The sequence below is a fragment of the Crocuta crocuta genome, unplaced genomic scaffold (assembly GCF_008692635.1).
Source record: "Crocuta crocuta isolate KB4526 unplaced genomic scaffold, BGI_CrCroc_1.0 scaffold580, whole genome shotgun sequence".
Classification (NCBI taxonomy): Eukaryota; Metazoa; Chordata; class Mammalia; order Carnivora; family Hyaenidae; genus Crocuta; species Crocuta crocuta.
The window spans coordinates 2,355,847-2,370,648 of NW_027527940.1; the positions used below are offsets into that span (position 1 = coordinate 2,355,847).

Consider the following 14,802-nt stretch of genomic DNA (forward strand, 5'->3'; position numbering starts at 1 on the left):
GGGTTGGTTATGTCCCCTCAGTGAGGGTGCCTGACCAAAGCTATCAGCTGTGGCTGACCCACCTTCTCTGTCCCCAGGAAAAAACAATGAAGATTGGGCTAAGAATCTGAAGATGGGTGATTTTAAGCTGCTGTGTCCTGATGGCACGAGGAAGGAGGTGAAAGACCATGACAACTGCTTCCTAGCCCGAGGCCCGAACCATGCTGTGGTCTCACGGAAAGATATGGCAGATTGTGTTAGCAAGACGTTAATTGAGCAGCAGGTATGGACAAGCCAGGACCTCCCATTCTTTCTTCCTGGGTGTGTGTGGATTATTTGGGGGAGTTCAGTGCTAAGCACAGCCGCCACTCCAGCATTCTTTTTCTGGAAACTAGAATTGGGAGGCTGTCGATTGTGGAACGGGATCTCCCAGGCCCAGGTCTGCTTGTATCTCCAGGTCACTAGAGATTAGTTCCCATGTGATCCACTGGTTCTTGGGTCCATGCATCTACTTTCTTGCTCACCCTTGACCCTGCTCTGTGGTACTCTCATTTTCTCTACTTCTATCCTTTTTCAAAATGAAGGAGAGTAATCCTATGTCCCAGCCCTGCTTGATATGTCATGAAACGTGGACTGTATTTCTCTTGTTTAGAGAGACTGAGAACCATTTCAACAGCCAGAAAAACACAGGACCTCCATCCTCAGGGATCTTGTCCTCGGGGGAGAACAAGCAGCCCATGGCCAGCCTTGTTGTGGGGTGGGGAGAGGCTGCCTGAGTATTCTAATCCTGAGAATCCTCTACCCACAAACAACAGCTCCTCTTTCTCCTCAACAACAGCTTCCTGCCTGCCATTAGTTTTCTTTAAAAAACAAAATGAAGATAGCATATTTTCATGAGTCCTCTTAAGGTAGATGATAATAATAGCATTTAATGAACATTACTTAGGTGCTAGATGGAATGTTAAACTTTTTGTAATTATCATTTCACTTATAATCCTACAAGACCTAGAGTTAAGGCTCTTGCCCAAGACAGGATCAAAGATGCAGTCAAACATGAAATTTAACAATTATCTGTACCACCGCTTGTTGTGCTCACATTTAACATCTTCTTTGATAGTAGAGCTTGGAAAGAACATGTTTCTGTCCTCTCAGTTCCTGGAAGCAGACCCCGAGGCCACAGTCAATGAAGTGGGGAAGAGAGATCAGGGAAGTCAGGAGTGACTAGGTGGGTGGGAGGGACTTCCCAGAGGAGGTGAGACTAGGATGGACCCTACAGAAGACATTGGGGCCTCATGAAAGCATGAAAGTAGGGCCAAAATGGGTGGATGCCAAGCGAGGGATATGGAAACATCCTGAGGTATCCTCTGCAGCTTCCCTTTCTTCCCCAGGGCTGGTTGCCAGCTTTCATTCCCCTCAGCCTGATCCTTGCCTTCTCAGCTGCTCCCTGCCACACGCCCTCATGCATTTTCCCTCCATCTGACAGAATTTGTTTGGAAAAACTGGAAACGACTGCTCGAGCAAGTTCTGTATGTTCCACTCAGACACCAAGGACCTTCTATTCAAGGACGACACAACATGTTTGGCCAAACTTCCAGAAGGCACAACATATGAATCTTACTTAGGAAGAGAGTATGTCACGGCTGTTGCTAACCTGAGACAATGCTCCACCTCAAGTGAGTAGGAGGAACAGAAAGGGGGAAGCTGCCAAGCAAACACGGGTGGGGTTCTAGGTGGTGAGTAGAAAAGCAAGAGTGGGCTGTGGCCCTCTGGGGATGTCCAATAGACAAGACGAGATGATGAGAGAACACCGTAATCCCAGCACATGTGAAACGCTTCCTGTAGGGGCAGATGGTAAGGTGGAGACAGGCTCAGGGCACTAAGGCAATGAACTGCCCAGACATGAAGAATTCCATGGTATTACTAGGAAAAGGAAGAGGTTGTATGTACCCAATGCTCATTCTCTGCAGTAAACTCCTTTTTAAAAATTTTTAAAAATTGTTTATTTATTGATTTTGAGAGAGAGAATCCCAAGCAAGATCCACATGTTGAGCCCGACATAGGGCTCAATCTCACGACTGTGAGATCATGACCTGAGCCAAAATCAAGAGTGGAATGCTTAACTGACTGAGCCACTCAGGCACCCCTACTAAACTCCTTTTTATATAGAGCTGCACTGTTCAACATAGTAGCCTCTAAATATCTATGGCTATTTAAATTTAATTAAAATTAAACAAAATTTAAAAATTTAGATCAATTAAAATTAAACAAAATTAAAAATTTAGTTCCTCAGCTATACCAGCCCAATTCAAGCGTTCAGTAGCTACATGTAGCTCCAGAGAGTGAGCAAACAGAACATTTCCATCATCACAGAAAATTCCCTTACACAGCACTGCTTTTGAGAACTTGAACAATGACAAGTTTTATAGCCATAAAGTTGCTATACCTACTGCTCATTGAGAACACCAGTTTTCTAAGACTTAAAATCACAATAAAACACACCTTTGCACTATAACTATGCTGGACATCACTGAATCCCTTGAAGTCATTTGGAAGATGTGGGAGAATAACATATGGATGGAGGGAGGTTATTCTCTAACTCCTGTGTGCATACAAGTGAGCCATGGTCCTTAAAATACTGATTCATAGCCCTGGGGATACTGTGCCAGGCTCCTATAGTTCCAACGTAAGGACCGTGCTTACCCACAGCCACTGTTGTGAGCACCCAGGTTACATTTACCTAACCTATATCTTCCATAAGGGGAGAAAGTCTGGGTTTGCTATTCTCTGCTCCTTCACCAGCCCCTAGCTTGGAAACTGGCATGTTCTAGGTTCCTCACCTGACTAAAGAGGTCAGAGAGGAGTCCCACCAGGCTCCTTCCAGCTACATGGATTTAGGTGTGGGAACCCTGCCTATAAGACACAGGTGGGGATGATACAAGGCAGGAAAACCATGTTACCATCCTTAGTGCACAGTGTTGCCCAGAAAGACAAAGGACCTTAGTGCACAGTATTGCCCAGGAAAGACACTTGGGCAGGCAACTGGAGACGGCCACTGGGAGAATGGCCTAGTCCACCCATAGACCCCTAGTGAGTCTGAGAGAATCAGGCTTAACTGTTCCTTCTGTTTTGTATCAGGCTTAACTGTTCATTCACCCAACAGAAAATAAATATAAATAGATTTTGACTGTCCTACCTCTCTTCTCTGCTCCACAGAACTCCTGGAGGCCTGTACTTTCCACAAAGATTAAAATTCAAGAGGTGGAGCCACAGCAGATGGAGGTGGGAGCTCATGTGACCCATACCCATAAGCTTCCCTTTGGGTCCCGCTGGCTTGAGTGGTTTGTTTGGCTTCGCAGTTTGGCGGTGGTACCTCTGCAGAGCATAAAATAAAAATTATTATTGGTGTTATCTTTTAAAAACTTCATTCTTTTCTAAATGTTTGGCTTGGAAGGATTTGTTTTTAAATACTATCTGACTAAATACATTTGCAACTGTGCCCTTCTTTCAGAGCTCAAGTTCATCTGATGTCTTCCACAGCTTTGATTGTGGTGCCACAGCCACAGTCCAAGTAGGAATTCTTTCTGAAAAGGGTCTTCATGGTCACTGTAACAGAATCAAGTGTATGTGGCTGTGTGTGTGTGTGTGTGTGTGTGTGTGTGTTAGCAGGGAGGAGGCAGGAAGCAAGATGCTGAATGAGTTATTGAAATGGAGTGTTCAGTGGAGTACAGCTATTTTTGCCTTGAAAAAAATAGAAGATTTATATATTTAAAAAAATTTTAATGAATTTTATCAGGTATATGTGAGGTCCTGATTCTAACGGGTTGGAAAAGTGAATTACTGGAACATCTGAAAATTATCACTTGATTCTGATTTCCACAGCAGTCACTGCCCTATCTCCTTTCCTTCTGAAAGGTGGAGGCTCACTCTTTCCATGCCTCACTTATTAAGAGCTCAACACACAGAAATCAGTTTTCTGTTCTACTCACTTCCCTGCAGCTACCTTGGCCAATGTCACGACCTATCTGCCATCTGTAAAAACCAATTTTAATTCTTTCATTCTTAAGTCTGTTTACTGCGCTTGCTATGGCTGACTGCTCACTCTTCCTGGAAACTCTCCCCAACTTCTCGGACATGGCAGCTCTCTGCTTTGGCTCCTATCCCTCTCTGTCCATTTGTGGTCTTAGTGTGGGCTCATCCTGCCAACCCTGAAGTTGTAGGGACATCTTCCTGGGCTTCTTTCCTTGATCCAATGCTCTTCTCACTTTCTAGCTAACCTNTATAAGTGTATTCCTGGCCCCTGCTCCAGCGTTCCCAAATTCCTACTTCTTCCTGCCTATGGATCTATACTACACCATTCTCACAGCAATCAGAAGCCCGACAAATAGAAAACAGAGGGGATCATCTTGCTCCTTCCCTCTCCTGCTTCTATAACTGTCCAACTGTCATTTCCATATATTTCACAACAGCTGAAGACACGGTCTTCTATCTGCTCACAGGAGTCATAAACCAAGGAGTCAAATTTCAATTCATTGTTTTCCCTCACTCTGTGTCCAATGCCAGCAGGTTCTGTTGATTTTGCCTTCTAAGCAGCTCTCCAGTTTGCCCCTTTATTACTTCACTCCTACTACAGCCTCAGTTTACATTCGGGTAGAGCTGTAGATGGGGGATTTCTGGACACAATAGTTCATATCTCTAACAGAATGCTGGGTCCACTTTGCAGTCAAGACCTGATGTTGACCTTTTTATACACAGCTTTGAGTCTATCAACACCCTGCCTTATTTGATGTTCACCTAAACTCAACCCTTACCCTAAATCCTATAATAACTCTTTACATTTGTTTGGTTGAAACAGTTCCTCTGGGGTCTTATTGCAATAAGCCAACAAAGCTAATTTTTGTCAACAATGTGCTGAGTGTCTACCACAAGCCTGACACTGTTCTAGTGACTGTAAATGCAGCTATGCATACTATAGACTCTTAAAATGATTTCTGCTTATTTGATTTATTCCTCTCTCTAGACTGTCTTATCAGTATAGATGTACAGAAAAATGTCTGAAGTAATGTTCCTCAGATACTACAGGCATAAATCTGATGTGATTTGTAGCTTTCTTTGATCTTTCATTATTCCTTGGATTTTTAATACGTCACACGTCTCATTTTAATTCTTTTAGAAAAATCATCTAAATATTTTTTTTTTTCAAAGAAACAAAGAGGTAAGCCAGAGTATGGGAATCACATGATTGATGTCCCCAAGTCTGAGATCATTTCCATTGTGCTTTGGAGCTATTGGGAATAGAAGAAGAGGGAAAAATGTGTCTGGAGAATGAGATTTTTAATTAACGGAAAAGAGGGAAAATGGTCTCACTATGTTTGTGTCATTATAACTCTCTTCATTTGCCATTTGAATAAAAAAGCAGAGTACTTTTAGCAAGCAGCAGTCAGTATCTGCCTGTCCTTTCTCTAGGTTCATCTCCACACACCTCCTGGAAGCATGTGTTGATGGAGATGTGAGAGGACAGGAAACGGCTGATCCCCTCCTGCTCTCATTCCTAAGAATGGCATTTCTTCTGCCTTTACCCAGGAAACATACTGGGGGAAAAAGTCTGTGTCTTGTTAAACCATTCTTTCGTCATTCCCAAATTTTACCACCAAGGCAGCACTTTTTCATTCACATAGCTCTGACCAAAAATTCTTATACAGTTAGTACAGTTATGGTGAGCAATCTCCTATTTGCCCCTTCCTCCTTCCCTGCATTTTTGCTCCTCACAGAGGAAATAATGGTTATTATAAAGGACCTGTGTGGGGGTGTGTGGGGGTGTGTGGGGGAGAGGGGTGTGGGTATGTGTGTGTGCACGCATGCATTGGGTAGTAGACACTGAGCAGGAACCAGGACCATAAGAAAGAAAAAAGAGAATGTGGGAAAATTATTGTCAGTTCTGATAGTTTTAATTGTTAATGCTAATTTAAAATAAAGTAGCTAGTTTACTTTCTTTAGCCTCACATCCTAAAAATCCTTTCTTAATCTGGAGTGACTATTGCCTACATTTATCAACGGAATGCCTGGAAAATGAGTTGTACTATGTTAGAGCATATAGTTAAGCATAAAGGAGCCCAACTGCCTGGGCTTAATGGATAAGTTACTTAACCCCCGCCTCAGTTTGCCTCTGTAAAATTGGAATAATGGATCACTGTGAAGATTAAACAAATTAATAAATTAAAATTATTTAAAACAATGTCTGGCACTAGCAAGTACTCATTGATGTTGACAATAATCTTCATTACCCACTCTCTTCTCTGTCTGCCACAATTTTGCTTCCATACCACACCCCTACCCCCACACTTACCTCACTGTTCCCTCTGAGCTAACTTTTCATTCAAGCCCCTCTGTTACAAGACATGCTGCTGACCACTTCCAGGATATGTTTTACCCCTTTGTCACTGATTTTTCCTTCTTAGGCTTCTCTGCATGTTCCTTTCTCCTCACTTTCCATTCTCTCCATGATTTTAATGACATTAAATTATGGTTAACACTAAGGTGAAAATATAGCACCTATTGCTGAAACTTTACATTTGTTTACTGGACCACCAGCTTAATATAAGATTTCAGAATTCTCAGATGTGGCAGACTATGAGTCTGGAGTTCATTCCGTCTTGTCCAGTAAGAGAGTGGACACAGAATGGAATATGAGAGAGGCTAATGGCCGAGAGGAGACCAGAGCCCCGCACAGGAGTTTCATCTCCATATTTATTGAGTGCTCAAGATCTTACCCATGTGGTGAACGTGAAGAAAACAAGGTCTTACCCACGTGGTGAACGTGAAGAAAATAAGATCTTACATATGTGTTGAATGTGAAGAATATAATCAGATAGTAATCATTAATGTGTGTGTAAGAAGTAAAGGGTCTGGGGGGGCAAGTGGGGTTTGTGATGAAGGTACATTGGCACCAGATGGGAAGTAATCTCCTGCAGGTGATACAACAAGATACTCATGATCCTATCACAGTATCTGGCTACCTAACCTCGGGCACTTTTGCCCCATGGTGGCAGCTTTCCGGCCTAAGCTTTTTTCTAACCCATTTATGTAAGTAGAACCTATTTCCTTACACTCAAAGGCATCTGAAACTCAATATATAGAAAACAGAAGAAGTTTTCATTCTGGTTATGCCCTCAGCCCCAAAGTCCCTCTCTAATTCACTTTATGCACTCTGATCTTTCTAGTACCCCACACCAACTGCTTCAAATGCAGTCCTGATAACCCTCCCTTTTAACTCAGCATAATTAATTAATCACCACATTCTCTACATTTTCCTTCTACACACCTTTCAAGTCTGTAGCCTCCTTTCCACACCTACCTCTGTTCCTGCTTCAGACCCTGTGCATCTTTTGCCATAACACTGAATCAGCACCCAGCTGGTCTCCCTGCCTCAGTCTCACCTCTCTCAAATCACAGTTTTCCATTTATCTGCCAGTCATCTATATTACCCCCATTTGACACTTCTTATTGCATTCTGGATAAAGTCTAGGCTCCTCAGCATAACACACAATCCCTTCAGGTCATTCCTGCCAACCTTTCCTACTTCATCTCCTGCCACTTCTGCAGAAATGATACCAGCTTCATGACAGACTGCAAAAGGGTAGCACCTAAGCTGGCCACTTCTGGCCCCATTGGTGTTTTATTTGGGCGACACGTTGTCGTTGTTTTTTTCAATGTTTTTCATGACTTGGTGAAATTTGAAAAACGGAACATTTCCCTTTCTGGCTTCTCTGGAAAAACTGGAAGGACGGGCCACTTTGGTCCCACATATCTGCCTGGCATAGTGGTTACCCACTCTGGACAGGAACGGCAGCTGCAGTTCTCAACAGCTCCACCCCACGCTCTGATTTCCTGGTTGCTTCCCTCCATGTAGAAATCTCAGTTACAGCCCTAGATTTACGGTATAGGGGACACGGAATTGCTTATTTTCTTCTACACAGAGCTCTCTCCTTTTACATCTGCAGAGGCTAACTCATCCCTCACGCTCAGTTTCCGTCACGTTGCTCCAGGAGCTTTTCTCTGAACCTATGATAGACTAAGTGTCCCTTTCTGTACTCCCATATCGCGCCGTACATCCTCTGTCACATCCCACGCCTTATTATAGTCAGATGAAGTGTTTGTGTAGTGCTTGAGTTCCTCACAAGACTCACCTCGCAAAGGGAGTACTGGAAATCCTCAATGCAGATTTCTTAAGCCATTCATTTTATTTATCCATCATTCCATCAACAACTATGAAGAGGGTGACGGCATTTAACTCCTATATTAGGGCATAAGAATATCACTCGTGAAATACCTCTTGCTGGGTGGAAAGTGTCCATGGGAACTACAACTCCCATCAGGACTTTCGGGATCCCGGCTCCTGAAGGAAGGAATACAACATACGAACTACCACTCCCGTGATGCTCCGCTTCGGACGCCTGCGCAGAGCTCTGGGCCACGTTGCTTTCGCGACGCTGGAGAACCGCATCTCGGCCATGGCTTCTGCGGACTCGCGGCGGGTGGGGAATGGCGACAGTGTCAGGGGCGCGTTCCAGCCCTACCTAGACTCCTTGCGGCAAGAGCTGCAGCAGAGGGACCCGACGCTGCTGTCAGTCCTGGTGGCGCTTCTCGCGGTGCTGCTGACGCTGGGTAAAGAGAGGACGGTGGTTTTGGCGGGTGCACGGCGGGCGGGGTTCCGGGTTTGGACTGGGCTTTTGCAGACCGCTGACGGCTGCGAAGGCACCTGGGGGGCATCTGTAGAGGCAGAGTTACTTCTTACACCAGCCTGCCCTGTTACCTGAAGCAGCAGGAGTAGTGCAGCGTTAAAGAGGATCTCCTGTGACCCTTCGACGTCCTGGCCCTTGGGAGCACGGGTTATTCTACCTTCCTCAACTCCTTTTATGCCTGAGCGCGTGGTCCTTACCCCCACCCTCTCTTCCTTTCTTTGCCCTTATTACTAAGACTCTCGGGCTCTTTACTCCGAGTTTGCGTCCTGGGAACTGAGAATACACAGTAAGACAAGATTGCACTGGAGTCCACAGTCGGGATAGGGGATGTAGACACAGGAAGGTTGACAGTTGAGAGTGGCTGGCACTCAGTGGAGTCCCTAATGATAGACTGGGCGATTAGTTACACATGAGCTGGGGGCAAGGACGGTGATAAATAGGTTACACGTCGGAAGCCTGCGGGCGCAACATCCCCCGTTTATGGGGAATCCAAGAACCGAGAAGTCCATTTACACAACGCAGGCCTTCCCACTGGTAACAACAACAATAACGATTATAATGGTGGTAAAAAAAACAATAAAAAGGTCCAGCAGAATGAGGTGTTCTGTGGTAGACTTCTATTAACTTCCCTACCCCAATCATACAGGTGTACTATTGATACTACAAGGCATAATTTTGGTTGTTTTTCTCTCTTCCACAGTGTTCTGGAAGTTCATCCGGAGCAGAAGGAGCAGTCAAAGAGCCGTTCTTCTTGTCGGCCTTTGTGACTCTGGGAAAACATTGCTCTTTGTCAGAGTAAATGCTTTGATTTACCTCTCTCCTAAACTTAATGGGAAATTTTAGGCCATCCAGATATTGCTATGAGGTCATAGTTCATTTTGGAAAGGAGGCTGATGGATGCTGATAACTTGGGGAGTTATTCTTGACTCACTTGAAAAGACTTGAAAAACTTGATAAGACTCTTGAAAAACTCATAAACTGCATATTTTTGACCATTTCTATTTTCTTTCACTTGCCATACACTGATATTTAGTCCTTATCCCAGTAGAGGGTTTTATGTAACCCTTCTCATGTGGTGTCCAAGGATGCTGGAAGAACGGAAGAGATAAAAGACAGAGATGTGTGTAGGGTGTATAATTTGTTGTGTAACAGACTCTTCTGAGAACTTGTTAAGGAAAATTTTTAAAAGATTGATTCTTTGACATATTGGACTACTTAGCCATCTTTTCACAAATACTTAATTAATATTTTAAACGATTTTTTGTTACAGAGCATAGCAGAAGTTTTCTTCTTATTCTTTTGAGAGGATAAATTATTTCCTTTCTACTACAGAAATATAATTTGTAGTCATTTGTGATGGTTAAAAGTGTTTATGGAATGTTGGTAAATTTGGCCACTAACCATTTGAAAGTAGTCCCCGCCCCGTCCTTTCATTGTGGAGAGGGGAATGAAGATGCAATTAATTATAGATTTTTCTACAAGGGAAAAACAATATAGTCCTTTTCACTTGTTGCAAGAAATACTCCTTTATTTGACCCGACCCATCAGAGAGAACAAAATTAGTTTCTTTAGATTAGCTATATATTTACTCTGATCTTCCTCATATTGTTTTTTGTTTTTGTTTAACAGTTGTTAACTGGCCTTTACAGAGACACTCAGACGTCTATCACTGACAGCTCTGCTCTGTACAGAGTCAACAATACCAGGGTAAGGAGTTCTAGAATGTTTGAAGTCTGACAACTTTACTTTACTTTGGTCTGTCAGGAAAGGACATTTGTAGGATGAATTAGTCTAAGGGTGTAGGTACCATTCATACCTTATTTTTATGGATAAATAGAGTCCACGTGACATATTCTGCTCTCAGTCATCCAAGCCCCAGATTTAATCATACCATCCCCTGCTGTGTACCTCCTGCACACTCATGTTACATCACATTTTATTAGTTTTTGCTTTGTCTTCTTTCTAACTTTACTTTCTGACTTTTCTTAAGGGTGAGCATTAAATCTTTTCTATTTTGAATAGGTAATATATGTAATGGGACAAAATTTCAAAAGGCTAAAAAGAATATTTGGTTTGTGGCACCTGGGTGGCCCAGTTGGTTGAGTGTCTGATGTCAGCTCAGTTCATAATCTTGCAGTTTGTGAGTTCAAACCCGCATTAGTCTCTCTGCTGTCAGAGTAGAGCTTACTTTGGTTCTTCTGTCTCATTCTTTGCCCCTCCCCCACTCATGTTTTTTCTCTCTCTCTCAAATAAATAAACATTTTTATAAAATAAGAGACTATTTGGTGAAAAGTAATTTTGCCTTTCCTGTCCCTGCTAGGTCTTCTCTTTAGAGGTAATAACTTACCATTTTACTGTGTACCCTTCAGATGGTCTATGTATATGCACATGTATCTGTGTACCCTTTAATTTTTCTCTTACAGATTTTATTTCTAAGCAGTCTTTATTTTTAATTTTTTTTTGTTTATTTATTTTTGAAGAAGAGAGACAGAGATAGAGTGTGAGCAGAAGAGGGGCAGAGAGAGAGACACAGAATCCAAAGCAGGCTCCAGGCTCTGAGCTGTCAGCACAGAGCCCAACACAGGGCTTGAACCCACAAACCGTGAGATCATGACCTGAGCCAAAGTCAGACTCTTAACCGACTGAGCAACTCAGTTGCCCCTTGAAGCAATCTTTATACCCAGCCTGGGGCTCAAACTCACAGTCTCGTGATCAGGAGTCACACGCTCCATTAACTGAGCCAGCCAGGGACTTCAATTGTTTTCTTTTTTTCTAAATATTATTTTTGAGAGAGCGCACGTGTGTGTGTGTGAGTGAGGAAAGGGTACAAGGAGGGAGACAGGATCTGAAGCAGGCTCTCTACTAACAGCAGAGAGCCTGATGCAGGGCTCAAACTCATAAACTCTGAGGTGATGACCTGAGCCAAAGTCAGGTGCTTAACCGACTGAGTTGCCCGGGTGCCTCTTTTTTAATAGTCTGTTCTGCCCACTGTTTCTTGTTTTTTTTTTTTTTTTTAACAATATGACTGATGTTGTTGGGTTTTCTCCCTCATTTATACACATAATGCTGCCTTGTTGATTTGTGAGCTGCACAGCATTCTATTAGGTGACTGTACCATTCAGTTAAGTTCTGATTTAATGAGAGTTCTGGTCACTGGCTGTTATACGGAAACCAAACTTGATAGTTAACTAAGAAAAAAAATCAAATGGAGATTTGAAGAATTAGTGTGGAAAACGATAAAATATCTCATGAGTAATTTTTATATTGATTACATTTTGAAATGATATTTTCAGTAATATCAACATCATATTTAATAATATGTTAAATAAAATATATAATAAAATTTTTAAAAAGCTCTTGATGAACATTTAGTTTGTTATAATCTTTTGCTTTTACAATGTTGCAATGGTTATCTTAAAGAGTGTACATGAGTATATTTCAAAAATACCAGTAAGGAATTGTGAAAAGGACTTTTTGTCTATCTATGTAGTCCCGGAATGTGGATAGTGACTGCCAAATCGATTATAATGCGTGATAAGTATTTGGTGAGTGGAGGAAAGGCTAGGGGGCTGGTTGGAGGGTAGATATATAGATGGATAAGTTAAAATGGTTATCTTAGAGACCTTTTCTCCTTTTCTGGTGCCTCTGGAATTAAACATTGTAAACAAAGATGAAGAAACATTCTTTTAAATGTCTTACAGAAATTTTTTTCATTTTTCAATAATAGCACTCTTTCTATCCCAGTCCTTTTTAAACTCTCAAGATTTTAGATTTTGAAAGTTCAGGTTTGGAAGCTCTTTAATTCTTGGAGCATTTGTGCCAGGTTTTTTAAGTGGGATACCCCAGGGTATACTTTAAACCTGTAGAATACCCGTTGGCCGTGTGTAACTATTGAGCACCTCAAATATGACTAGTCCAAATTGAGGGGTGTTGTAAGTGTAAAGTATACACCAGATCTTAAACTTTGCATGAGGGAAAAAAAAGTAAAATGTCAATAATTTCTTGATTTTATTTTTTACATGTTATAAAGATATTTTAGATATATTGGGTTAAATATATATTAAATTAACTTTACGTATATCTTTTTTACTTTTTTAATACAGCTTTTGGAAAACTTAACATTATGTGTAAAGCTTGCATATTTTTGTTTGGAATGTAGAACATTCCTCCCTTCTTTTTTTTACTTTTACTTCTCCCTCCCTCTCCCCTGCCCCAGTATGTTTTAGATCTAGTCCTCTCTCAATGTATCAGTAATATTCTTTCTGAATTGCTTATAGTGGTGTAGTGCTGATTATAAAATGTGGTAGTGGGTCCCAACCTGAGGTCTCTAGACTCTTAACAGTATTTTTTTTTTTTAATTAAAGCTAGCACACATAATTTTACCCATAAAAGACTACACAGACTAAGTGACAGGTCATAATGAATCCAGCTGTAATTATGTCACATCTGTGCATGACACTGACACCCTCCTGCTGAACAGTGGTTATGGCTGGCTTTGGATAAGGTAGAACTTTGGAGAAAGGTTCCATGGGCCTGATTAGTGTATCAGGATTATAGCAGAGAGTCTATGAGCAAAGCCATATCCACATTGAACCTGAGCTCAAGGCCTGGAGTGAATAGCCCTTAAGTGGATGCTTAATTAGTCAACTTAGGAGGGACACAGCCCCACCCTATTTCAATGTTTGACACAAAATATTGACATTTGGAACAAATAAGTTGTGTGTCTAGTCGACATATTTAAAAATTATAGTGGAAATGTAAAGGAATGTTTTGTTACAAAGATTGGGGATCCCTGTAATGGTAGCATGCCAAGATAAAGTGTAGGTCATCTATTACTTTATTTACTTTGTGAACATTTACTACTATTTTCACATGTTTTTGTTTTTATTCATACTGGTATATTTCCCCAGCCTCATATGGACCACACTTCTGTGACTTCCCCCACAGGTCAGGTTTCTTATGTACCCTCAGAGCATTTATCAAAGTTGTAATTTTACATTTATATGTAATTTTAAATAATGTTGGTCTTTTTTTTAGACCTTAAGTTTATTTATTTATCTTGAGACAGAACACGTCTGCATGAGAGCACCTGAGCACTCAAGTCGGGGAGGGTAGAGAGAGGGAGAGAGAATCCCAAGCAGGCTCCAAGCTGTTAGCATAGAGCCTCATGTGGGGCTCGGTCTCCCGAACCATGAGATCATGACCTTAGCTGAAATCAAGAGTTGGACCCTTAATAGACTGATCTACCCAGGCACCCCTGTATTGATCTTTTATTATATATTATAAACCCTGTTGGAACAAGGGTCATGTCTGTTTTTGCTCACTGTTAAATCCCTGGAGCCTCTACTAATGATTTATAAATAGAAGATGCTTTGTGAACTTTTGTTTGATTAATTAATTATGGTGAACATTTCTTTGGTTCATTAATAAATTGGACACTGTTCTAGTACTGGAAATCTGATATGAAAAGTTTATGTTGTGAATGTGAATCAGGACCACAGTATTCATTTAATGTTGTTGCTGCCATCCTTAGGGTACTAGCCTGACCTTGATTGATCTCCCTGGCCATGAGAGCTTGAGACTTCAATTCTTAGAACGTTTTAAGGCTTCAGCCAGGTAAGTAGGATTTAGAGTGAACTTGCCTAAATCTATATATCAAGGTCACCCATATTTGCCCTGGTGGTATTCAGGAGGCAGTCCAGTGCCCTACAGGGGGAAGCATGGACTAAGGGTCGACCATTTCTGGTTTGCAAGCCCACCTTTACTAGGATTTTATGAGGATTGTATGAGATAATTGAAAGTGTTTCTCCAGAGTGTTCAGAAAGTTAACGCTTACCATGTTAATAAAATTTTCATTTCCTTTGAGGATGAATTGTAATTATGTGTAGAACTATTAAAATCTGAAAAAGGAATTTTAAAACTACGTGAAATCCTAGAAGTTATTTAATTCGAACATTACATATTTCTGTTTCTAAATTACCCAAATTTAATGGCTCAAAAGTACAAAACAGTATTTTTTAAATTGTACTACAGTTGAAGATGCTTTATTCTTGTTTTGTGTCTAACACTGGTAAGAACTTAAGAG

The 14,802-nt window shown here is 41.5% G+C and overlaps 1 protein-coding gene across 1 annotated transcript in view; it reads left to right on the plus strand.

The window, feature by feature from the left end:
- LOC144221784 (serotransferrin-like) overlaps positions 1-14,802 on the plus strand; it is a 60,017-nt gene that overhangs the window by 22,340 nt on the left and 22,875 nt on the right. Inside the window, 7 exon segments of the mRNA XM_077752311.1 lie at positions 78-262; positions 1,463-1,652; positions 8,382-8,478; positions 8,480-8,640; positions 9,418-9,512; positions 10,347-10,424; positions 14,251-14,333. Of these exon segments, the coding sequence (XP_077608437.1) occupies positions 78-262; positions 1,463-1,652; positions 8,382-8,478; positions 8,480-8,640; positions 9,418-9,512; positions 10,347-10,424; positions 14,251-14,333 (889 nt within the window).